General features: G+C 34.7%; 4 protein-coding genes across 10 annotated transcripts; 2 read left to right on the forward strand and 2 right to left on the reverse strand.

Moving 5' to 3' along the window:
- Positions 1–919: 919 nt before the first annotated feature.
- LOC110609337 (probable protein phosphatase 2C 10) lies at positions 920–4,939 on the forward strand. Of its 3 annotated transcripts, none has more exons than XM_021748848.2 (7): positions 1,050–1,234; positions 1,336–1,430; positions 1,566–1,667; positions 2,326–2,565; positions 2,676–2,952; positions 4,139–4,293; positions 4,442–4,939. In XM_021748848.2, the coding sequence occupies exons 3-7, from the start codon at positions 1,629–1,631 to the stop codon at positions 4,580–4,582; spliced, it is 852 nt and encodes a 283-aa protein (XP_021604540.1). In that variant the 5' UTR covers positions 1,050–1,234; positions 1,336–1,430; positions 1,566–1,628; the 3' UTR covers positions 4,583–4,939. The 3 variants fall into 3 exon arrangements, with proteins under 3 accessions (XP_021604539.1, XP_021604540.1, XP_021604541.1); XM_021748849.2 differs by having other exon boundaries at positions 1,050–1,210; XM_021748847.2 differs by having other exon boundaries at positions 920–1,430.
- A 1,007-nt stretch (positions 4,940–5,946) lies between these two features.
- On the reverse strand, positions 5,947–9,912 carry LOC110609811 (probable protein phosphatase 2C 9). 4 transcript variants are annotated; one of them, XM_021749631.2, is made up of 6 exons: positions 9,548–9,912; positions 9,269–9,407; positions 8,429–8,668; positions 8,040–8,316; positions 6,570–6,724; positions 5,947–6,426 (listed from the first exon to the last, which is right to left on the reverse strand). In XM_021749631.2, exons 2-6 carry the CDS (start codon positions 9,305–9,307, stop codon positions 6,286–6,288), a joined length of 852 nt encoding a protein of 283 aa, XP_021605323.1. In that variant the 5' UTR covers positions 9,308–9,407; positions 9,548–9,912; the 3' UTR covers positions 5,947–6,285. The 4 variants fall into 4 exon arrangements, with proteins under 4 accessions (XP_021605323.1, XP_043810357.1, XP_043810359.1 ...); XM_043954422.1 differs by lacking the exon at positions 9,269–9,407 and having other exon boundaries at positions 9,548–9,910; XM_043954424.1 differs by lacking the exon at positions 9,548–9,912 and having other exon boundaries at positions 8,429–8,661; positions 9,269–9,406.
- Positions 9,913–13,985: 4,073 nt separating this feature from the next.
- On the forward strand, positions 13,986–15,561 carry LOC110602840 (nodulin-26). The gene is made up of 5 exons (XM_021740425.2): positions 13,986–14,200; positions 14,290–14,508; positions 14,586–14,792; positions 14,895–14,956; positions 15,050–15,561. The coding sequence occupies exons 1-5, from the start codon at positions 14,054–14,056 to the stop codon at positions 15,264–15,266; spliced, it is 852 nt and encodes a 283-aa protein (XP_021596117.1). The 5' UTR covers positions 13,986–14,053; the 3' UTR covers positions 15,267–15,561.
- A 389-nt stretch (positions 15,562–15,950) lies between these two features.
- Positions 15,951–20,999, reverse strand: LOC110602831 (cryptochrome-1). Of its 2 annotated transcripts, none has more exons than XM_021740409.2 (5): positions 20,848–20,999; positions 20,262–20,690; positions 19,537–19,755; positions 18,230–18,936; positions 15,951–17,446 (listed from the first exon to the last, which is right to left on the reverse strand). In XM_021740409.2, the coding sequence occupies exons 2-5, from the start codon at positions 20,569–20,571 to the stop codon at positions 16,649–16,651; spliced, it is 2,034 nt and encodes a 677-aa protein (XP_021596101.1). In that variant the 5' UTR covers positions 20,572–20,690; positions 20,848–20,999; the 3' UTR covers positions 15,951–16,648. The 2 variants fall into 2 exon arrangements, with proteins under 2 accessions (XP_021596101.1, XP_021596106.1); XM_021740414.2 differs by having other exon boundaries at positions 15,951–16,322; positions 16,653–17,446; positions 20,262–20,996.
- Between the last annotated feature and the right edge of the window lie 1,981 nt (positions 21,000–22,980).

The raw sequence follows: 22,980 nt of genomic DNA on the forward strand, positions 1-22,980 counted from the left end.
CATTATCTTGAAGTCTATCTTTTATCCTAAAATCTATCTTAAAATCTTCTAGATTTATATTATCTTTTGCTGATTTTGAATTTATCTCCTTGTTAATGAGAATATTTTTTTTTCTTAATTTTGAAACTTCTGGTAATAGAATTAAATTAACTTGCTTAATCTCGAATTTAATTTAAACTGGATTGTGTATGAAGTTAAAAAGGATAAAGACTCCCCTAAGCACTAATTTAGTAATTTATTAATAAACTTTGAAAATTCAAATTTAGAATCAAATAGGCGAATAATATATCTTTCTTTTTCCTTTTCATAGTCATGAAACAGAGAGAGCTCCTAACCATCAAGGTGGCAAGGAATGGTACGCAAATTTCATCTCCTGAGACATATTACATCTTAAAAAAAAAAATCATTGATTGAACTTTGCAGCCCAAGTGTGAGCAGCTTGATTGTTCAATCTACGCACCGCCAAAAAACCAACGTTCTCCAAAACCCTAGTCTAGTTCTTGGAAATCATGCACAATTCCGGGAAATAAAATAGGACAATTGTGGCCCTTTGACTCCCACCCAAACTTTGGAGAATCCGTGATTGACTGCAAGCTTAAGAGATTCTCTGCAAGCAATACTTTCCATATTAAGTAGACCTTTCACTAATCAAAGATAGGCAGTCTCGTATAAGGTTAATGCCCCATATACTTACCGCCTAGAGAAAACCCACCAAAAAATATGAGGAAAGTAAAGAACAGTAAATAACAAAGGAAAATAAGGGGGTGACACAATTGAATGATGGAAACCAACCAACGACAACGACTGCCCAATTGATCACTTCCACAATCCCTTTTTTATATATATAATTATTGAGATTTAAAATTGAATTAAATTTGGAACTAATATAAAGTCTTGTTTGCCATTTAATAATTAAAATTATTGGCAATATGTACAAATTAAATTAAAGAGCTAGTCATGTTTATCATTAATCCTATAAGTCTATTACTTATACTGTAGATTTAGTCAAATTTAATATTTTAATTGATCATGTAATGTGGAGGCTGGCGTGTGGAAGAACAAGATGTACTGTGCACTACAAGGCAAGGGAGGGTAGTACAAACAGATTAAACAGGGGAAGCGGCAAAGTCAACAGGAAAGAAGTCTGCTTTAGTGGCAGCCTTTTTCTTTCTTTCTTCTCTTTTGCTGTAAAGACTCTGCATCTAAAATGGTTGTACAAATCGATCACATAACTGTACTTTGATTCCTTTCTATCTCGCTTGTATCCTTTTATAGGTTCTCCACTTCATTTCTCTATGACCATTTCTTTATTCAATTGCTTGTGCCAACTAATAGGAAGCTTAAGGAAGAGAACAACTATAACACCTGCTACCAAACTACAACTACAAGCGAAATTAACCTTTTTTAGCTTGTAATTGGATCGCTTACAGGTAATTCTTAATACCCAGTTCTTTGTTTTCATTTTTTTTTCTTTGATTCTCAGAGGTTTTTGGGAATTTTTCTTTGTAGGGTTTTTTTGTGCCTATGATTTCTTGGTATCATGAGTCGGAATTTTGATTGTGCAGATTGTAGGCTGATTCTGGGGATTTAATTGAGCAAGTTCAAGGTGGTTTCGCAGTTTTGATCCTATGAATAAGTTGTGCTGTTTTGGTGCTTCCTACTCTCGGGTAAAGATATTAATTTCCTCTCTGGTATGGAATTACGGCGTTAAAAATTTTGCGAATAAGGGGATAGGAAAGTTAGTGCAGAATTCTGTTCTTTTGGGGGGTCAATTGTGGGATTCTAGTGGATTGACGTTAGTTTACCTGCTTGGGGATTGAGGTAATCATCATATCGAGTGTTGCTTTTTTTTTTTTTTTTTTTTTTTTTCTTTTTTTGTCGAAGAGTGTTGCTTTTGATGGGATGAGTAACGCTCTGGGATTTTATCTGGATTCATAGACTTTAGTTATTTGATGTATTTCAGGGCTTTGGAGTGTTCAACCTTATTGTAAGTTTTCCTATGCTTCAAATATTAGAACTGCCCCCTAATTGCAGGGTGTAAGTGCTTTCATGCTGTCGTACAAAAACTTGTCCTAAAGGTTATTTGTAATATATAGGTTTACATTATTAAATCGTGCTATGCAATTTCTTCGCAAAAGCACAAAAAGAAGATATGGCTTCTAGCTTCCTCACCTACTTTAGTTATTGATCCAGAAACTTATGTGCCTCATTTGCATGGAAATTGGAACTATGAGGAGCTATTTTTTCTTTGTGTATGGACTTGGAACTCATTGCTGTATGCCTCTGAGCTTTCCTCAAACATAACTGAGATTGTTTTCCGTATAGCTTGTAGGAGGCCGTTCATCATCAAGCGCTGGTAAGGGAAAAAGCCATGAGGGTTCAATCAAGTATGGTTTTAGCCTAATAAAAGGGAAGGCTAATCATCCCATGGAGGATTATCATGTTGCTAAGTTTGTGCAGATTCAAAGACATGAATTGGGGCTTTTTGCCATTTACGATGGCCATTTGGGAGATGGTGTGCCTGCATACCTACAGAAGCATTTGTTTTCCAATATCCTAAAGGAGGTGTGGCATTATTTTAAACTTCTAGTGGCCATCCAAACATTTTGGTGTAAGTTAGTTGCACAATAAGTTTGGAGGGGCATACTCTTAACAATTTCAGTTTATCATTCTAGGAAGAGTTCTGGGTTGACCCCAACAGATCTATCTCAAAAGCCTATGAGAGGACTGACCAGGCAATTCTCTCTCATGGTTCTGACTTGGGGCGTGGTGGGTCCACAGCTGTTACTGCAATTTTGATAAATGGGCAAAGATTATGGGTAGCAAATGTTGGGGATTCTAGAGCTGTGCTGTCAAGAGGGGGTCAGGCAATTCAAATGAGTACGGACCATGAACCTAACACTGAACGAGGAAGCATAGAGCACAGGGGTGGCTTTGTCTCAAACATGCCAGGTTTTTCCACATTACCCATTATTAGAAAATGAATTTGTTTTGACATGTGCTAATCTGAAGTTTACATAAATGATATCCTTAAGAAAGATTTAACTCCTCACTATTAACTAAGCTTCCATTTCATGGGAAGCTGGAAACTTCTACTGCATGAATGGTTTTGTTTGTTATGATTCATTTTAACACCTTTAGATATATTATTTGCTACCTTGAGATTTGTGCCTCATTCGTATTATAATATATGTACCTGCAAGTTAATCTTGGTACGCATCAGATACTGAAGAGTACTTCTAGACAAAATAGACAACAAGATAGCAAAAAATAAAATCATTTGCCTTAGTTCACAAGTAGCAGAGCTGAATGTTCCACAAAAGTGCTCAGCTCCTGGTTCCCTTTTACATTGACTTACATGCATATTTTTCCTTTTATCATCTCTGTTGTGGACACTGGAAAGAGCATTAGGAGAAACCATAGTCTTTCATGTCTTTGTGCACTTGTTAGCTCAGGGCCTTGAAGGCTGAAGCTTTGGAGGCATTTTCATGTTAATTAGGCTAAGGGTTTCCTTTAACTGTTGGCATTAACTATGTGATATTCTAACTTCTAACCATATCTTAATTATTGTGAAAGATCTCTGAGGGACCTATCCTCTGATTTCTAATCCATCATTAATCTTTGAAAGCTTTATGATAATTGTAAATAGTTCCTTCTCTTCCTTTTTTTGGAAGAACTTTGTCACTTGTCCAAATTGAGACTTGACTTTGCTCTCTTATGGTTCAGGGTCGGTTGGAATTTGGAAGGTGTCATTTGTTTGTTTTATGGTTAGTTTCCATCTATGTAGGGACAATTTCTAAACTTTCTACAGCCTGTTGTTTCTATTAGCAAGAAAAATGTTGCTTTGTTTGACTTTTCCTGAAACGTTGTGGAACTTCTGTAACTTTGCTTTCAACTGTTCAGCATTTGAAAATGTCCATGATCCTAGGATAAAATCTGTACATTGCTTTTCTATTTTGCATCTCATTGATTGCAGCATGAAATCACATCATTAAAGCTATATAGACAGGAAATAAGTTCTTGATTGTTCTTTTTATTACTTGTCAAATGCTCCTCTTTGGCTTTAATGAAACTCAGTTGGCAGTCAGGCTAATTTTATATCATATTTATTGGAATTTATTTCATAACTTATTTTCAGGAGATGTTCCTAGGGTTAATGGGCAGCTGGCAGTTTCTCGTGCTTTTGGAGACAGGAACCTCAAATCACATCTGCGATCAGACCCTGACATACAAGACACCGTTATAGACAATAATGTAGATATCTTAATCCTTGCAAGTGATGGCCTTTGGAAGGTGAATTATTTCATGTTAATTTTATTCTCTTGGCTGAGTTAGAACTAGCCATTCTTTAGAGAATTTGCTAGATTGTGCTCTTTTATGTTTGTATTAGAAAGATGTCCATAATTTCATTTTCCCTCCCTTTGTTTTGCAAATAATCCAGGTGATGTCAAATCAAGAGGCTGTTGATATCGCAAGAAGGATTAAGGATCCATTGAAAGCAGCTAAGCAGTTAACAGCCGAGGCATTGAAAAGAGACAGTAAAGATGATATATCTTGTGTGGTTGTTAGGTTTAGGAGGTAAAGGCTATTGAAAGCTATTGTTCTGCTGGTGTCTGCGTATATACATATCATGAAAGTTCCTTTACACGGGTTGCGAATTTGTGGATGAGACAAATGACAACTGCATGGTTGTGGTAACCGTAAGGTCCTCAGCCACAGCCTCTGTAAATTTATTTTATTGATTAGGTTCTGGTTTTTGAAATTGTTTGATTTCTTTATGAAATTGAATTAGAAATCTAGTGCACATTGTCTTATAATCTGCACGGGAGATCATGTATCCTTTTTTCTCTTTACAAAGATTATGGCTTTGATTGTGCTTGGAGGGTCTTTCCAGATTAATGAAGTATGGTATAGTGAAGGGCATCCCCTTTGTGACTCTTTTTCAGCTGAAGATTTTTATTTCTGGCTTGAACGAATGAGGGCAAATCCACGAAATTTTGCGTTTCGGGAGCCCGTCCATCGGATTCACCGATTAACCAATCGGTCTAAAGAAGATGAATTTTGTGAAACGATTTTATGGACCGATTTGAAAACCCGTGGAAGTTAATGGTGAATGCTTTCGTATCTTATAAGCCAACAGACTTGCTGTGAGTGGCGTGTCTTCTATGTCTGATGGTGTCTGCAATTATCAATCCGATGTCTTTTATAATTTGCTTTGTTTACCGTGGAAGCTATTCTTTCTATGGACTTTATGATTCCTTCTAAAAATTTTGATTAGGATTGATAAGAAAATACTGACGGTCGGATACGATAATATTTCACTTTTTTTAACTTTCAAATACGTTAATGGATAGAAAATTAAGCTATCCTTAAGGAAAATTATTTCTCCTTTTCAAAAACAAGTCCTTTTTTTTTTTAAGAATTTGATAATTTTTTTTCAACACTATTACATTTTCTACTTACAATTTTAGAAATATTATTCATTTTTTAATATAACAAATTAATATTAGAAAATACCTTTTTTTCAAAAATATTTTCAATATTTGAAAAAATGTTTTGCATGAAAAAACTTTCATGAATAGGTTATTTTTGCAAACAAATAGAACACAACAGTGATGTAAAATTAGCAACAAAACGAAAAAACAAGATACAAGAAAGCCCCATATAACCGTAATCCTAAGATCCATCAAAGTAAAATGGGTTCTAAGTAGTAATTAAATGTTTTTTTTTTCCTTTTTTGTCAAATTGAAGTCATGTTTAAAAAACTTAATGTGTGCACATTGAAAAACTGAAAATCCTCAAAACGCATCACTTATCATGTAATCAGATTTTCCACATTAAAAAAAAAAAAAAAAAACAATTCTGATAAATGTTTTGATATGAAAATCTCATAGAATCTAAGGGAACAATTCTGAACTGCTTGAGCATGCTTGATTGTTCCCCACATGAGCAATCAGAACCATATTCTTCATATATCTATATAAAGATCCATGTTTTTCTTTGCAGATTATAAGACGATGTACATTAGGCTTCTAATTCAATTTCAGAAAAAATTCAAACAATTTCAAACACCAGAACCTTATCAATAAAATAAATTTACAGAGGCTGGGGAACCCTTTCGCCCTTTTCTCCCTTTGGCAATTACGAACTCCTGCTGAACCTCTCAATAACCCAACCAAGTATGTAATTGTCGTTTGTCTAATTCACATATTCGCAACCTGTGTCAAGGAACTCTCGCAGTAGGTATACACGCAGCACCATGAGAAAGATGGTGTTCGATAGGCTTTACCCCCTGAACCTAACAACAACACAAGATATATCATCTTTACTTTCTCTTTTCAATGCCTCAGCTGTTAACTGCTTAGCTGCTTTCAGTGGGTCTTTAATCTCTCTTGCAATATCAACAGCCTCTTGATTTGTGAGCACCTGATTATTTGCAAAACAAAAAAGAGAAAAAAAAGGAGAATTTGTCAACATTTTTCCAATGCAGGCATGATACTGCAATCTATCAAATTTTCTAAGGAATGACTGCTAGTACTAGTAGAAGAAAATTATCTCAAATAATTCACCTTCCAAAGGCCATCACTTGCAAGGATTAAGATATCTATATTGTTATCTATGATGGTCTCTTGTATGTCAGGGTCTGATCGCAGGTGTGATTTAAGGCTCTTGTCTCCAAAAGCACGAGAAACTGCCAGCTGGCCATTAACTCTAGGGACATCTCCTGAAAATAAGTTGTGAAAGGAAGTCCAGTAAAGATTTTATCTTAGTATCAGATCATTTTTCATATGAAGAAAAAATGATAGCAACATTCCTATCAATCACAATTACAGATGTTCTACATTGTGCACAACATAATAAGGAATCTTCTTTTCTGTAAAAAGAAACAGCTGGTCATAGAAACCTTAGGAATATCCCTTAGAAAATTACAAAATAAGGCACTTCCAAATTCCACTTGAAGATGGAAACCAGCCAAAAAACAAACAAATTACACCCTTCCAAATTCCAACTGCCTGAATTATTTGGGAGCAAAAACATGACTCATTTTGGACAAGTAACAGCTCCTCAAAGGAAAGAGCACATAGTTTTAAATCATGATCACAACTTCAAATAAAACCTGGGGTATTTGTGTTCTTAGCTTAAGAAATCAAGAATTTGTAAAGAAGGAATTTCAATAGAGATGAGAGACTACTGAGAAAAAGCTTCCTCTTATCTGCCCACAATAGTAACAGTCGTTCTGGCCATTAAGTAACAGTAGGTTTTAAAATCATAGAAGAGGACAAATTATTCACAATGCTTATCAGTTTAAAATATCATAATGCTTTTTTAGAATTTAAAATGAAGCATCAGCCAATCAGATAAGATGTCCCTCAGAAATCTTTCACAATAGTTAAGTTGGAATATCAGGTAGAGCTATACTTAGTGCCAACAGTCAAAGTAACTGCAGTAGTTCCAAAGCATCTTCTCTTCTTATTCATGGAGATAAATCCTAATCCAATACCCTTAAACTAAGAGACATGAAAATGTGTTCAAAGATTTTAGCCACCGATGCCCCAAGAAAAAAAGACAAAAGGATCATCATAAAAGAAAAATTATGCTTGTTCTTAATGCACTTATCAAGCATCCTTAGTATAAGTGATTGAGAAAAACCTACGCACTCCTCTAGAGCTCAATTTAAAAGGGAGGCAGGAAGCTGATTGCTCCAAACAAAAATTTTGAACAATATTTACATAAGTTTTTACAATCTCTTGCTTGAGGAACAAAGCAAAATTCACTCTTATAATATCTAACCAGGCATTGGAAGATAACACATCCATTGCTTGAAAATTTCAAGATAAACAACAAACAAATCCAACGCTTGAATGGATAATAAACTATAAACCAACTCAAGAACTGGGGACTTCCAGGATCCCCCATGAAAATGATGAGGGGCAGCTCGTGACAATTTAAATATTTTTTAAGAATACCATTCATGTAAATTTCACATCAGCAGAAATCAAAACATATTTGCCACTAGTAATGGTTAATGTGAAAAAAACCTGGCATGTTGGAGACAAAGCCACCCCTGTGCTCTATGCTGCCTCTTTCAGTGTTAGGTTCATGGTCTGTACTCATTTGAATTGCCTGACCCCCTCTTGAAAGGACAGCTCTCGAATCCCCAACATTAGCTACCCATAATTTTTGACCATTTAACAAAATTGCAGTCACAGCTGTAGATCCACCTCGCCCCAAGTCAGAACCTTGAGAGAGAATTGCCTGGTCAGTTCTCTCATAGGCTTTTGAGATAGATCTGTTGGTGTCAACCCAGAACTCTTCCTAGAATGATGAAATGAGCAAGTGTTAGAGTACATAACTTCCCAACTTAGTATGTAACTAACTTAAACCAAAATGTTTGGATGGCTATTGTAAGTTCAGAACAATGCTGCACCTCTTTTAGGATATTGGAAAACAAATGCTTCTGTAGGTATGAAGGCACACTATCTCCCAAATGGCCATCATAAATAGCAAAAAGCCCTAATTCATGTCCCTGAATCTGCACAAACTTGGCAACATGATAATCCTCCATGGGATGATTAGCTTTCCCTTTTATTAGGCTGAAACCATACTTGACTAGACCCTCGTGGCTTTTTCCCTTACCAGAGCTTGATGAAGAACGTCCTCCTACAAGCTACATTGAAATAGTCTCAATTTATATTTGACACAGCTCAGAGGTACATAGGAATATGAAAATAAGCAATAATGATTTCCAAGAACTAAAGTAATAAGATGATGCAGAAAAAATGGCAGCATAAAGAGGCATATAGTTCCAATTTCCATGCAAATGAGGTATATAAGTTACTGGATTGATCATGAAAGAAGATGAGGAAACTAGCAACCATATTTTCTTTACGAGTATTAGGACAGTTGCATACAACAACTAAACAATGTAAACCTCTGCGCACCAATAACCTTCAAAGCATTTTTGGTATGATATCATGACATTACATATACCTTGCAAATTCTAGCAGATAATTTTTAATTTTTTAAGCATAGGGCTTTGCAGTCGTTGACAAGATAACCAGCCGAAAGTGTAAACACTCTAAAAGCACTGAAATACACCAAACAGATCCAAGTCTAAGAAGCTTCATAAGGTCACTAGAGCATCACTCATCCCTTAAATCCAACACTCGATGTGAATGATTCCTCAATCCTCAATAGGTAATCTAAATTCTATCCACTAGAATCGCGACAATTAAACCCCAAAAGGAATAGAATATTGCAGATTTACCTGAGAGTAGGAACCACTAAAACAGCATAACCTGTCCATAGGATCAAAACTACGAAAAATATCCCCAACTTGTTTTAATTAAAGCCCCCCCATCCACCACCAGTCCAAATTCGAGACCAAAGCAACCTCCTTAAACAATCTGCAACATCAAAAGCCAATTTCGATTGAACACAGGAAAAATAGGCACATAAACCCTATTATATAGAATTTGTAAAACCTCAGAGAGTAACACTAACAAAGAGTCAAAATGAAAACAAGAACTGGGTATTAAAGAATTACCTATAAGCAATCCAATTAAGAGCTAAAAATGGATTAATTCGCTTTGTGGTTGTTGCTTGGGGGTAGCTGATATTACCGTCTTCTTCCTTCTGCTTCTTATTAGCTCGCACAAGCAATTGAAAAAAGAAAATACTTTTTTTTTTTTGAAAAAAAAAAAGAAGAAGCTTTTTCAAGTTTTTGGTCAGTGTTGATATAGAATAAGGATTTAGGCGATACACAGAGAAATCGAATAATAGTTTTCTGATCGCTTTGTATAACCGTTGCAGGTGGGGAGTCTTTGCAGCGAAGATGTTTCCTTCTTTTTTTTTTTATAAAAAAAAAATTAGTAATAAAGAAAAGACTGCCACTAAAGCAGACTTCTTTCTTCGCTGTTGACTTTTGCTTCTTCAACTGTTCATGTTTTGCGTTTCTTCCTTCCTTTTTGAAATTCTTTAATTAAAATCTCTGCTAAAATTAACTAAAAAATACATCTCTGGCACTTACTTTTATTACATACCGAATAACATAAACTAAATATTATATTATAACTGTTTAAGTTGAAAGTATTTTAAATTGAAATATATAAATTTTTCTTTATTCAACATTCCTTTTATTATACAAAAATATTTTTATATATAAATTTGTTAATATATTTTAATTTTTATTAAAATTAAATAATAAAAAATAAATTATTTTACTGAAAAATATTTTCATATAAAATTTAAGTTACTTTCCATAATTTAATAGTGTCTTAATTCAAAATTGCACAATTCATATTGGGTAATGGTATTGTCCACCATGACCCGACAAACCGTCATTTACGAGTATTTGTACCCTATGCCCACCATGCTACTAACTACATTTACAAAACTACACTCTATTTACTACTCTATTTATAAAACTACCCTATGCCAATTCAAGTTTAGGAATTTTCAAACTAAATTGGATCAAAATATTTCAATTTAGTCTGCCACTTTGATCTGATTATAATAAAAATTATCAAAATTTAGAAAAGAGAAATCTCGTAGACGTGCCACTTGCGCTCATAGCTGAGTTGGCCTCATCAAAACCATAGGCGTCTACTTTGAATTGGCAAAAGAAGTTCCGAGGCAGCCGAAATAATAGAAGCTGCTTTATAATGAAACATAGATAGATAGGCTGGGCAACGCTTTGATTATTATAACATTTGACCATCTCAATCTGAAATACTGCCTAAATAATTTAATAATCTTAAATAATTTTTCATAATTATAAAAATTAAAACTCATTAATTGATATTAGTTGGAAGCCACAAACAATCTGAGCAAAGATGTTTGTGATGTGAGGGCCAGTTGAAGCGCAGTCTTCAATAATGCTCCGCTCGAAATGATCCTTTTTGCATGCAAATTAATGCAACTCTCCACACTTTATTTTTCTTTCTCTAAAGCTGAAAAAAAAAAAAAAAAGAAACAAAATGGGCTCCATGTGCACATGTTAATGTTTATTACAGACATGTATGTACATGCTTATCTCTTTCTAATCTGTACTCCATTTCCCATAATAGTTTTCAATTTATCACTGCACAAACATGAATCAATGTGCAATCTCTGAATTCATAAAAAAATTAAACCTTTCTTTCAAAACCCATTTACCCAATAACATGTGTGTTGCTTTATTTATTTATTTTTTAATTTTCATTTTATTAAAAAATAAAACTCATTCATACCATAAATTAAATGTAAGGTCAATGTCACAATTAAAAAAAAAATATGACTTCTGCAGTCTAAAAGAGAAAAGACAAATTCAAAGTTTGATACTAAATATTCAAATTTTGATTCATAAAATCAATGTGATAATTAAAAAGACTAAAAATATTTGTTGTTTTTTTAAAAACTCTTACCAGTAATAAAACATGGCTATAGTAACCACCGTCACCGGAATATGGAAAAGACATTTGTAAAAGATTCTTCGAAACCACTAGAACAAAGCTGAAAAAAATTAGACATTAATTTTAAAGAATAGCATAAAAGGCCAAGAGAAACATCAAGAACTGTCATTGAGGAAGGAGGGATTGTGCTCTTTTACGACCTATTTGCGCCTTCCAAAGCTTGCCTTTGAGAGTTATCACCAACTTCTTGCCGATGAATTTGAACGAAAGAAAGCATCAATTTTGAAAAACTTCCATCTACATTCAACAAAAAATTTAAAAAAAAAAATCACCATAGAAAAATAACAAACTACATAATAAATCCTCAAGATAATCATAAATCTATAAATAAAAAAATAGATCTATAAACTTCTCTATCGTTTAGATTGAATCCATCTATAAAAAAATTAAAAGATATTTATTTTTACTTAATTCCAAAAAAAAAAAGAAAACTCATAATCCGAATTAAAAGAAATGCTCCAAACAGAAAAAGCTATACACAACAATAAAAAATGATAGAGTAGCCCACATGAACTAAAAGAGAATGACTCTCTCTAGAAAAATTAGTGAAAGAAGGAATAATTTTATTTTTGTTTAATTTGGGTGTATAAAACGGAGTTGACTTGCATACAGAAGTGGTCCTGATGAATAGAATCCTATGCTTTTGCCCTTGGAAGTTTGTAGCATGATGGTGCTTTTTCTTTGCAGAAGAAGAAAGCAGTGATGAACGTTTCTTTTAAGCTATAAAAACTAAAAACCCATGATTCCTAGTCTGCGGTTGCTTCTTAGTATGGCAGCACCAAAATTTTTGAGGGGCTAGGGCTATGATATCAAGGCACTGTCCCCTCTCCCACTAAAGGACTATGCATAGGATACATTGAAGAACCACACTTAGGGTAATCTACTGAGATTTTATTCCTTATCAAAGGACTCTTGCCTGCCTATAAGCACTATATAATTATTAGCATTTGCTCATTTTCCCTTTGCTTTTTCATAATTTGAAGAATCAATCAAGCATGCATTATCTTGTATCCCAATAATGGTTGGCGTGGAGAGTGAGTGAGTGAGTGGGTGACACAGGCAGAATTCCGAAGTGGGTGTGGATCATTTTGATACTACCATATCTAGATTTTATTATAATCCCTATAAACCCCATCCATTATTAAATTAGACTAACTAAAAGCTTTTTTTTAAAATTATATATATTATATAATGATTCACATTAAGAATCATTTTTTAATTAAGAGATTATTTCCTTCTAAAGAGTGCACTATATAGGTATAAATAGTAAGAAAATTAATAAAATTGCATGGATATATAATAGTGAAAATTACAATACATATAAGGTTTTTTTTTTTTTTTTTTGGATATGTTCAAAGAAGCTCTTAGAATTTGATTGTTGAAGCATCCTGGTAAGCCAAGGTGCTTAAAGAGTGAGCCTGCGCAAGTCAAAAAGCCCAAAAGATATTATCGATAATTATTTAGGAAAGTTGCCAGGCAATCCTAATCACAGTATTATTTAATTTTAAACCACATTCTTCTGATTGATGCTTTATGATTATTCTCTTGATTTTGGACGGCCGAGACAAAAATCCAACTACAGCCAACAGGGATTTTCCCTGATAATTGAGAGCCTCGATGCCATAACTCCGCTCAAACACAGGATTCCTTCATTTGTTAGTTTGTAATTGAATAATCAGGCGAGTCTCCAATGCCAAAAAGACACAATTCTCCTTAAATAAACCCTAAAAAAAAAAAAAAAAAAATTCTTTAACCGCATAAGAAATTGTCACATTTCAAAGGGATTATTACGCATCACCTCTAATAAATTATGTAAAAAATTGACTCTGGTTATTTCATATGGGAAAGATTTACATGCACTTAAAGATTTACACGCTCAAACACAAGAATTTTTTTTAATTTTTTTTATCTGGAATCTCTTTTGTGTGAGGAGAAAGCAATAAAATTTAGGGCTCCAAGAGTATTGTGAAATCCCCATAAGCTCACAAGTATGGAAATAATGTGATTTTGCATTTTTATTAGTTTTTATTATACCAAGAGTTTAAAAGACCGCTATAGAATGGAGGTAAGAAGAATCTGTCTCTGAAAGGTAATATCTAGGTCGGCCGAAATCGATGCTTCTGGCTCTGTAGACTACAAGAGAAGACAGACAAGATAACCACCTCATCAAGTTTAGTGTTCACAGAACTGCTGCTATTTTTTAAACCTTATTCTCTTCTCATATGTGGACTTTAATGATTCGTTTAGTTCTTAACTCCAACGATGTAAGAATGCAAGATGGATTTTCAAGGGACAGTTTCAACTGTTGTCTCTACTCTCTAATGCTGACACTTCCTAAGCAACAAATGTTATTCCCACGTTAAATCCTAGTATCGAAGCCTCGGATTCCATGAAAGATTCCCTTTACATGATCAGGAGATTGAATCAGTCCGGCTTCCACTATATTCCATATTGCTAAATTTTCAATTGGAGTTAAACATATGCATCCATAATAAGCTGGAAGATATTTTTTTTTCCTGCAGCATTGTCCATCACATCTCTTTCACGTTTAAGCTGGCTATAAGGCTGCTCACAGTGTGGTCTACTTCCAAGGAACTGCAATGGCAAGCCCCAATTCAGTCACTACTACTGAAGTCTCCCCTAAACTTCAACTGCCTACAAAATACTCTGTAGCTGCAGAAGCCAAGGCACGTCATTCCCAGAATTGGTTGTTCACTGATGATGCTTCTCCATCTATTTTTCAGAAGGTGGCCAAAATTCATAGTTAAAAATCTGATTTTCATGACAAAATATAGTATCTTTATTAAGAAACATGCTTGTTTCTTTGATTTATCAGGTTATTGCAGAGCTGCTAGGTACATATATTCTTGTATTTGTGGGCTGTGGGTCTGCTCTCACTGACAAAATTCAACAACTTACAATTGTGGGTATAGCAATTGTGTGGGGTTTTGTTCTGATGGCATTAATTTATGCACTTGGTCATATCTCTGGTGCACATTTTAATCCTGCAGTTAGCATTGCCTTAGCTGCTTCTCGGAAATTTTCATGGAAAAATGTGAGACATTTTCTCTAAGATGTGTATCATGTAGAAGAAACAAAACAGAATCTGATACACATATTATGTTTGTGTAGGTGCCAATTTATATCCTGGCTCAGGTACTGGGAGCAACACTCGCTAGTCTGACCCTTAAAGTGTTGTTCCATGACCAACATAATATTGAAGCAACAATGACCCAGTACAAGGACTCAACCTCTGATCTTGAAGCTATCATATGGGAATTTATAATCACATTTATTTTGATGTTAAGTATTTGTGCTGTTGCCACAGACCACAGAGCAGTATGATCTCATTTTCTTCAGTTAATTTTACTTTGCTTATAATACCATGCGTCTATCCAATCTGAGGAATTGAATCTGTGCATGATTGATCAAACAAACCAGAGCAAAGACCTTACTGGTGTAGCAATTGGCGGTACGCTGCTGGTTAATGCCTTGCTTGCTGGGTAATTAATAAACTTGCTCCCTCACTAATCATTTCTTTAATCTGTGCTCTATTCCTCAAATGATCTCACATGGCAAGCTTAACAATTCTGCAGACCAATCACTGGAGCTTCAATGAACCCTGCGAGAAGCTTAGGCCCTGCAATCGTCTCAGGTGTTTACAAGAAACTCTGGGTCTATATTGTGGCCCCTATCATTGGAGCTTTGGCTGCAACTCTAGTATACAGCGTGCTCCGGGTGCCTAAGCCTGAAAAACCTGAGGAGAATAACAAAAACATATTTAATCATCTTTATGTGCCAGCTGAGCCTTAGACAGGTGTGCTTCCACAGCCACAGGTGGTGAAGTAAAACAGGATAATGGAAAATCACTTTGCTCATGCTTGAAAGCACAAAGAATTATTCCCAAGTGCAACTATGCTCAAATAGTTTACAAAGATTGGAGAGAGAGAATCTGCTGCCGACATGCATGGCAGATAAAGATGAAAAATGAAAGGAAAGAATAACATGTTTTTGCAGTTTACCACTTCATGTATAAAAATATTAGTACTGTATTAAAGAAGGGAAGTATTTGTATGAATCAAACATCTTTATCTCTTTCTCCATTTTATTCTTCCTCGTCAAAACTTGGTAATACATCATCTTTGCTTTTACGATTTACACCCCAAACAAGCACACTAAATGAAATGAGTACCGAGCCATTTATGTATTTTATTTTTTACTCAACACACTTAATTTGAGCTATATTTTGTAATAAATTTCTTACATATGCATCTTGCTAGTAGGATGATATTTATTAAATATGAAATATTTTAAATAAAAATAGAAATTGGCTTGATCCATAATGTACCAGGTCCATCTAACAATTTTCAGGTTCTACAGTATATTTATAACTGAAAAGAATTTTCTATAGTTTGTAATATAAAAAGACGCAGCAATCAACTCCCGGTTAAGACATTACGCCGGTTAAGAAAGAAAACTGTAAAAGAACTTGCAAGAGAATCAAGAATGAATAACAGTAAATCATCTGCCTAATCAACTAAATAGAAAAGCACAAACCTCGGTTTATTAGAGAACTACAAATCCCGACGATCACTCTCATCCCTTGCTTATAAACACTATACAGCAGAACTATGTATTATGGTACAAGTAGTACAGAAAATGGACGGTAGATGGTCTGCCTGAATCTTTTTGGACCATGGCACACATCGAAGGTCATCCATTGATCAGATTAAATAGGTGACAAGAACATAGATTGGTAATGATACAAGTGGTATTTTGTTTTATCAACCCACTAACTCGCAGGATAAGCACCATTGCATTCTTCACCTCTTAGCACCATGTCTCGCCATGAATATATGTTTTTTTTACCTGTTGACAAGAGAAAGATTCGGAGTCAGGAATAGTTAATACTACTCATCCTGAAATTATCACAACTCCACTCTGATTCACTTATTAGTCCCCATATTTTGTTTCATGGACTTGACAGCGATTCTTTACGAGTCCGGCTGTGAGATCTAAGGTTGTAAGAATTCCTGGGTCAAGTATAATTTCTTCAGACCTTGAACCTTCAATCATCAAGCAAAAAGAACTTGCAGACAACTATAACACCGACTGTAGGACAAAGTATGAACTGCAATCATGACAATCACAGTAAGGAGTTGGACATTTTTAGTCTTTCCAGTCTTTTCTACTTCTTACCCAGTCTGAGACAGCCGCCTCCAATTCAGTATCTGGTGGGACTGTGGATGCCTCTGCAAATAAGGACTTGTTCCAATTCCATTTTCATCACCAGCAAACTGCTCTGAGTAACTAGCAGATGGAGGGGACCACACTGGAACTATGCCTCCATCTCTCTCTCTCCTACTACTACTTGAAGATTCTTCTGTTGAATCTTCAATACCTAGACTTCTGACAACACTAAAATGTGCCAAATTGTTTTCGCGGATAGTTTGTGCAGCCCCCAGGTTTAAGTTGTCTCTTCTTTGTTCTTGATTGATATTTACATTTCTTGGCACCTCTGCTCTGGTATCTTCTGTTACATTCCGAAGATCTGAAGAAGTTTCTTCCTCTTCAACTCTTAGCAAGGAAGTAGTGATGCTTGGGACCATCTGATCCTCATAACGCCGGATTGTGGAAGGAAGGTTATTTCTTACAGGTTCATGTCTTTCTTCCATTAGTATATCTTGAGGGAATGCAATTAAGGCTGATTCAGATGAGTCTCCAAGCCCTTCCTCTGTTCCATTCTCAATGGCAGCTCTTGAAGCCGCTTCTTGCTGCCACATTTCTGAAAGCGCTTCTTGCAACCTAACTTTAGCAGCATCTATCCATACTACTGGGAGAGGATAATTTGATCCGAGCTCAATTCCGGCAGCTTGGAGTACAGATTCAGGTGCATTCCATGGATGGTGTATCCATTCAGTAGGTAGTCTGGCAAGTTCTGGAAGCCACCTTCGTACATATTCTCCATTTGGATCAAATTTGTAACCCTCAAACTGTCAAAAAATAGTAATCAAATGAAAAATTTTTCTCAGGAGGTCTACCCAAAAAAGGTTGAATAGGTGACATGCATGAAGTATAATATAAATACCATGATGGGAATCATAAACTTGAGCAGAATTTTCCTTGTGTTTTGGAGGTAGAAAAGATATGAAAAGAGGGATTAGTACCAGAAAAGGAACAAAAGAAAAGAAAAGAGAAACAATTAACACAGGATTTACATATAGTCTTCACTTTTATATTTTATGAAGCTTCAAATACAATGGATGTGAGATTATGCCCAAGAATGCAAACAATCAATGAATCTCAACAATCGAAAACTGGAAAGTACAAACTGACCAACTAAATTTATATATCAAATCAATCAGAACCCTTGACAACAAAAGTTTAATGTATATTAGATAGCTAGGCTGAATTTTACTTCCAAAGATACCATTCCAGATATTCAATCTTGTCCTCCACCTATAGTGAAACTTCCCCTACAAAATATGGAGGGGATAACTATCCACCCACTGGTGATCGCTGTCGCCCTTTGGCTTCCAGCCAACTATTAGATTATTTGGCGGAGGGGAGTGCCAAATCATGCACTGCTGCTAGTTTATTTCAAAATATTTTTAAAATAGGCCATGAAGAAAATCTTTGCCTGAATACTTTTTATAATCAGTGCCAGGAAGCAGAATATAATTAAATTCTAAATGATTCACATCAGCATGAATAAGAAATATGTGTGTGGGCGAGGCAGTGGCTATGCACCACATTAAAATAGTAAGAGTCAGTACCTGCGGATTATCTATGCGATCAAACTCTCGACCATCAGGAAGAGTACCAGATATGTACTGCCAACCAAGTGCATCACTTTCTAAATCAGCATCCAAGAGGGTATCCCAGAAATACTTCATTCCCCACCTCCAAGGAAGCTGTAGAACCTTCACAAAGAAACTAGAAACTACTAATCTTATTCGATCATGCAGCCAGCCAGTGGCCCACAACTCTCTCATTCCTGCATCAACTAATGGGTAACCAGTTCTTCCTTGTCTCCAAGCTTTAAAATAGCCTTCATCTACAACCCAAGGGAAAAATTTAAGGTGCCCAAGAAGAGGACGTTCATGACTGTAAGGATGGTTAAAACTCAGGTATCTTGAATATTCCCTCAAACCAATTGACTTAAGAAACAAGTTTACACTCTCTTCACCAGCCTTGTTCCCATCATTTGCCCAAAGAACCTGCTTCATGCGAACAAGGTGAAAAACCTTTCTGACACTAACCTCCCCAAAATGCAAATGGGGAGAGAGAAAGGAGGTTGTAGCACTGTCAGCCTTCCTACGATTCTTAGAGTACTCAATTAGTGGTCCATTGATGAATGTCATCAAAGCCTTATCAGCATTGCTCCACCCAGGTGACCATGCTCGAGCAAGCAGCGCATTGCTTCCCTTCTCTGATTCATCTTCAAATATCAATAAGTTAGACGGACATCTTGATATATCACCTGTAGAGGTCAGGCAGCAATTGGAAGCACATTGGAGATGAAATCAGTCATTCAGTAAAGTAATTAGGTAAACTAAAAAACAATAACTAAAAGAAAAAGCACAACTATGGTCATTTGCTCCATGCTATCTGAAGGAGCTCTGCTAAGATTGTATATAATAGAAGATCAAATGAAGATGCAACTAGTGTAGCAAATGCTGAAGAGTGAATGCCTACCTCAACATTGAATGCGTTGGGAAAATGCTAATTTTTAGAAGCATCATAGTTATGACACGTCTTTTAACACTAGTTTTCTTATTAAATCCACAAAGGGCTGCAAAGCTTCTCCTATTTATTCAGCAATTGCAATCACTATTAGAAAGAATGGGAACCATAACTCTCTTTCTTTCTTCTTCATGAAAAGCAAATGAAATCGAATTGTTCCCTTTATAGAACATAGCACCAATAATAGATATCATGCATGATTGTGATTTTTGACCCCTCAAATTCTCCTCGTTCTGATGCTTTGTTATTCTATTAAGGTATTAAGTTGATTCACACAAAAAAACAGGGGAAATCTTCTAACAGGAAATGTTCAAAACAGACTTGAAAGAAAACAGACCTGAAATAATCCTTTTGGGTGGGAGAAGTGGAGCCTCTGGATCGTAAGGCATGCTAAGGCATCTTTCCCAGAATTCACCAAAAGTCGTGAAAGGGCTTCCCTGTGCATCATTAACTTCCCACGGTTCATAAAGCAAATCTGCATTAAAGGATCTCACAGCTACTCCTTGAGCAGTCAAAAGCTCCTTTGCCCGGTGATCCCTAACCAGTGACAAGGGGTCTGAAAAACAGTAAACTGCCATTCAATATTGAAGTTCAAGATTGTGTAGTTTCTTCCTAAAATATAAAATAGGAATTTCAAGAATCCCCTGCAGAACAACTCAGTTTCAATAAAACAAAATCAAACAAATTCCCATTTTCTGAACTAATTCTGCTTTATTTATTATTGCTGTTGGACAACATTTAAAAATAATGCTTTTCTAAAAACTGTTATTCACTTTCTCTGAGCTCCCAACCTCAACCCCAGACCGCCTCAAGCTGCTGTTTAAAGATCACAAATAGAAACTGATCAATCCAAGTGGAAAGAATTACACACAAGCCCTTAAAAATTGTTATTCCCTTAGACAATATATCTCATAAAGAAGCAATCCTGGATCAAGCGAAAGTGTATTCATTTCATAAAAAAATCCCATGCAACAAATAATAATTAAATAGAATCCGATTCTAACATGCAGGAAGCTGGAATAACAGACAAAAAACCCAAAAGAAGAAGATGTATAAACTAACCATATAAGTGGTTGAAGAAGAGCTGGGTAGCACCAGTAGATTTGACAACCTCAAGCAGAGCAGAAACACTATCAGTAGATCTCTTGGTGACAAGGGTAGTTCCAAGGCTCCTCAAAGAAGAGCCTAAATGAGCCAAACTTTGCTTGAGCCACCACCTTGAGACCCTACCAGGGTAATAATGGCCTTCTTCTTCAGGTGCCCATATAAACACTGCAACAACAGCACCAGCTCTTACACCAGCTGCAAGTGCTGGATTATCCTCTACCCTCAGATCTCTCCTGAACCAGACTATGCTACACCCACCAGACATCTCCCCACAAATAAACACCAACCAAGCTTCCTCACACACACACACACTCTCTCTTTTTATATCAGCTATATACCATATCTGTCTGTCTCTTTCTTTTATTTTTCCTCTTTTTCTGTGTCCTGAAGGTCACCAGAGAATTTAATTAACAATATTATCTTTTCTACTTCTGCTTCATACCCATTAAATCTATGAGAGAGAATTTAGACCCATAAACAGTAAACCACTAAAAAAACATTATTTTGATTTTGAAGGGTTGGTGATGGGTTTTGCAATTACCTTTTGTTTAATCACTATTATGTAGCACTGATAATTATTTTCCTCCAAATGTAATGGTGGAAATACTTTTTCAGTGAAATGAATTTGGGCTTGGTCTTTTTTGGTTTATTTTGCAACCAAAAAGGCATCTGCCTTTGAGCAAGGATTGAGGGAGAGAGATGGGTTTAGAGACTGGGTGAATAGGATTGGCTAATGGAAGTGGGGACACAACAGAATTGATAGGCAATTTGCAGCCACAACTTTTATTTTTCTATTATCCTGTGCAAGGAAACAAATCCCACGCACCTCTCTAGTTCCTTCTCTAATCCTCTCTCCTTGACAGGGTGGAAAATTTTTTTCTAAAATGAAAGATGCAATTATTTCCAAAATGAATTATTGTGGGATTATTTTCAATTTCATAGTTATTTAGAGGCCAAAAATTATATGAGTGGAGTACCCACATGGGGAAAAGACATATAAATCACTGTCAAATTATGTTCTTGTTTTATTTAGGAGCACTTGGGGCTCAATATTTATGTCATGTAATTTTGCTTTGTTCTTGATGCTCTTAATTTTTGGTTTAATTTTATTTTTTTTTCCATGATTTGGGAAATAATATTGAAGATATTATTATCTCAACTTGACAAATGTATTTGGAAGCTTAGTAATTGGAAGGGGACAGCAAGCATGGGAAAGATAGGCATTGCTGACTAGTTGGAATTGGCCTTTTCTGTTGAAGTGGGCCTTTGCACCTTTTTTATTTTAGGAGCTCGCCATAAAGTTCAGATTCCAATTATAGGTCACTGTTTAAAAGTGATTTTACAAGTGGCCCCTCTGTCTTTCTGTGCCATTTGCTATTTCAATCTGGGCTTCGGGTCTTAAGCATTTCCTTTAATATCACTAAATATTCTTTTTTTCAAAACCTAACAATAAAAATTCTATTTATTTATAAAAAATAATTTATATTTAAAAAATAAAAATATTTATCAATAATTTAATTAATCTTCCAACACTTTTAAAGTCTTGAATTTGAATCTTTCCATTAATCGATAATATTCACAGAAATTATAAATTTTAAAAATAAATGTATGTATTATTTATAATATTTTTTAGCCTACATAATTCATGTTACAAACTTAAAAATAAATTGGGATCAATTTTTTATTTTAGTGCACTTAAAAACAAATTTAATCAAATATTTATTATATTATCTTTATTTAATTTTTTAATATTATTTTAGTATTTTTATTAATAAATATATTTATAAGCTAATACTTAACGGTATTTCTACAGTTTATCAGCCGGTTGTAAATATTTTAATTAAATATATAATTATTTAAAATTTTAAATATTTATAAATTTTAAATAATTTATAAATAGTAAATATTTATAAGTTAATTAATTTTTATATACTATATCAAATACCTCTCAAGTCATTTGACGCTAATAGAATATTTGTTTTTCTAGTATAGAAAAATCACAATTTGAATTTTGATAATCTCATTTTAAAAGAAAAAAAATTAAAATATAAAAAAAAACCCACAATATAAGAGTTTCTTATAAATCATGCTAACAGTTTAAAAAAAAAAAAATCAATTTATGAAGGAAACCCTAAAATCTTTTATTCAATTTTGGACACTTAATTCGGTTGCAAAACAGAAACCTTGCAAGCAGAGATGGATTGGATTTGGGATCAATGCACAAATTCACCCTCCCACTGTCAATTCCAGGGCGTCTGTTGTCCTTGCATATTCCAATTCTCCTTCAATCTGGCTAATAATCTGTCCCCCACCCCCCACAAAAAAAATAAAATAAACAAAAATAAAGCTTGTGCTTTGAATTTTCTGAAGAAATTATTAAACCACCCATCATCCTTCCATTTCTTTCTCATCATCATTCTCTCTTCTTTTCACGCTTACTTTCTTCCTTTGCTCTACTCTACTCTCTCTTAATTCACTTAGCCAACACAAAATTTAACTAAATTATAAAATCAAAGTATAAATATATAATTAAATACACATGAAATTCTATATATTTATATTATGAATTCATATAAATTTAATTTAAACAAAAATTTACTATGAGAAGGAAGTGAATTTAGATCGAAAATACTCATACTACTAAACCCTTATTATTCTTTGACACCTCACCTTC

The sequence above is a fragment of the Manihot esculenta genome, chromosome 2 (genome assembly GCF_001659605.2).
Source record: "Manihot esculenta cultivar AM560-2 chromosome 2, M.esculenta_v8, whole genome shotgun sequence".
Lineage (NCBI taxonomy): Eukaryota > Viridiplantae > Streptophyta > Magnoliopsida > Malpighiales > Euphorbiaceae > Manihot > Manihot esculenta.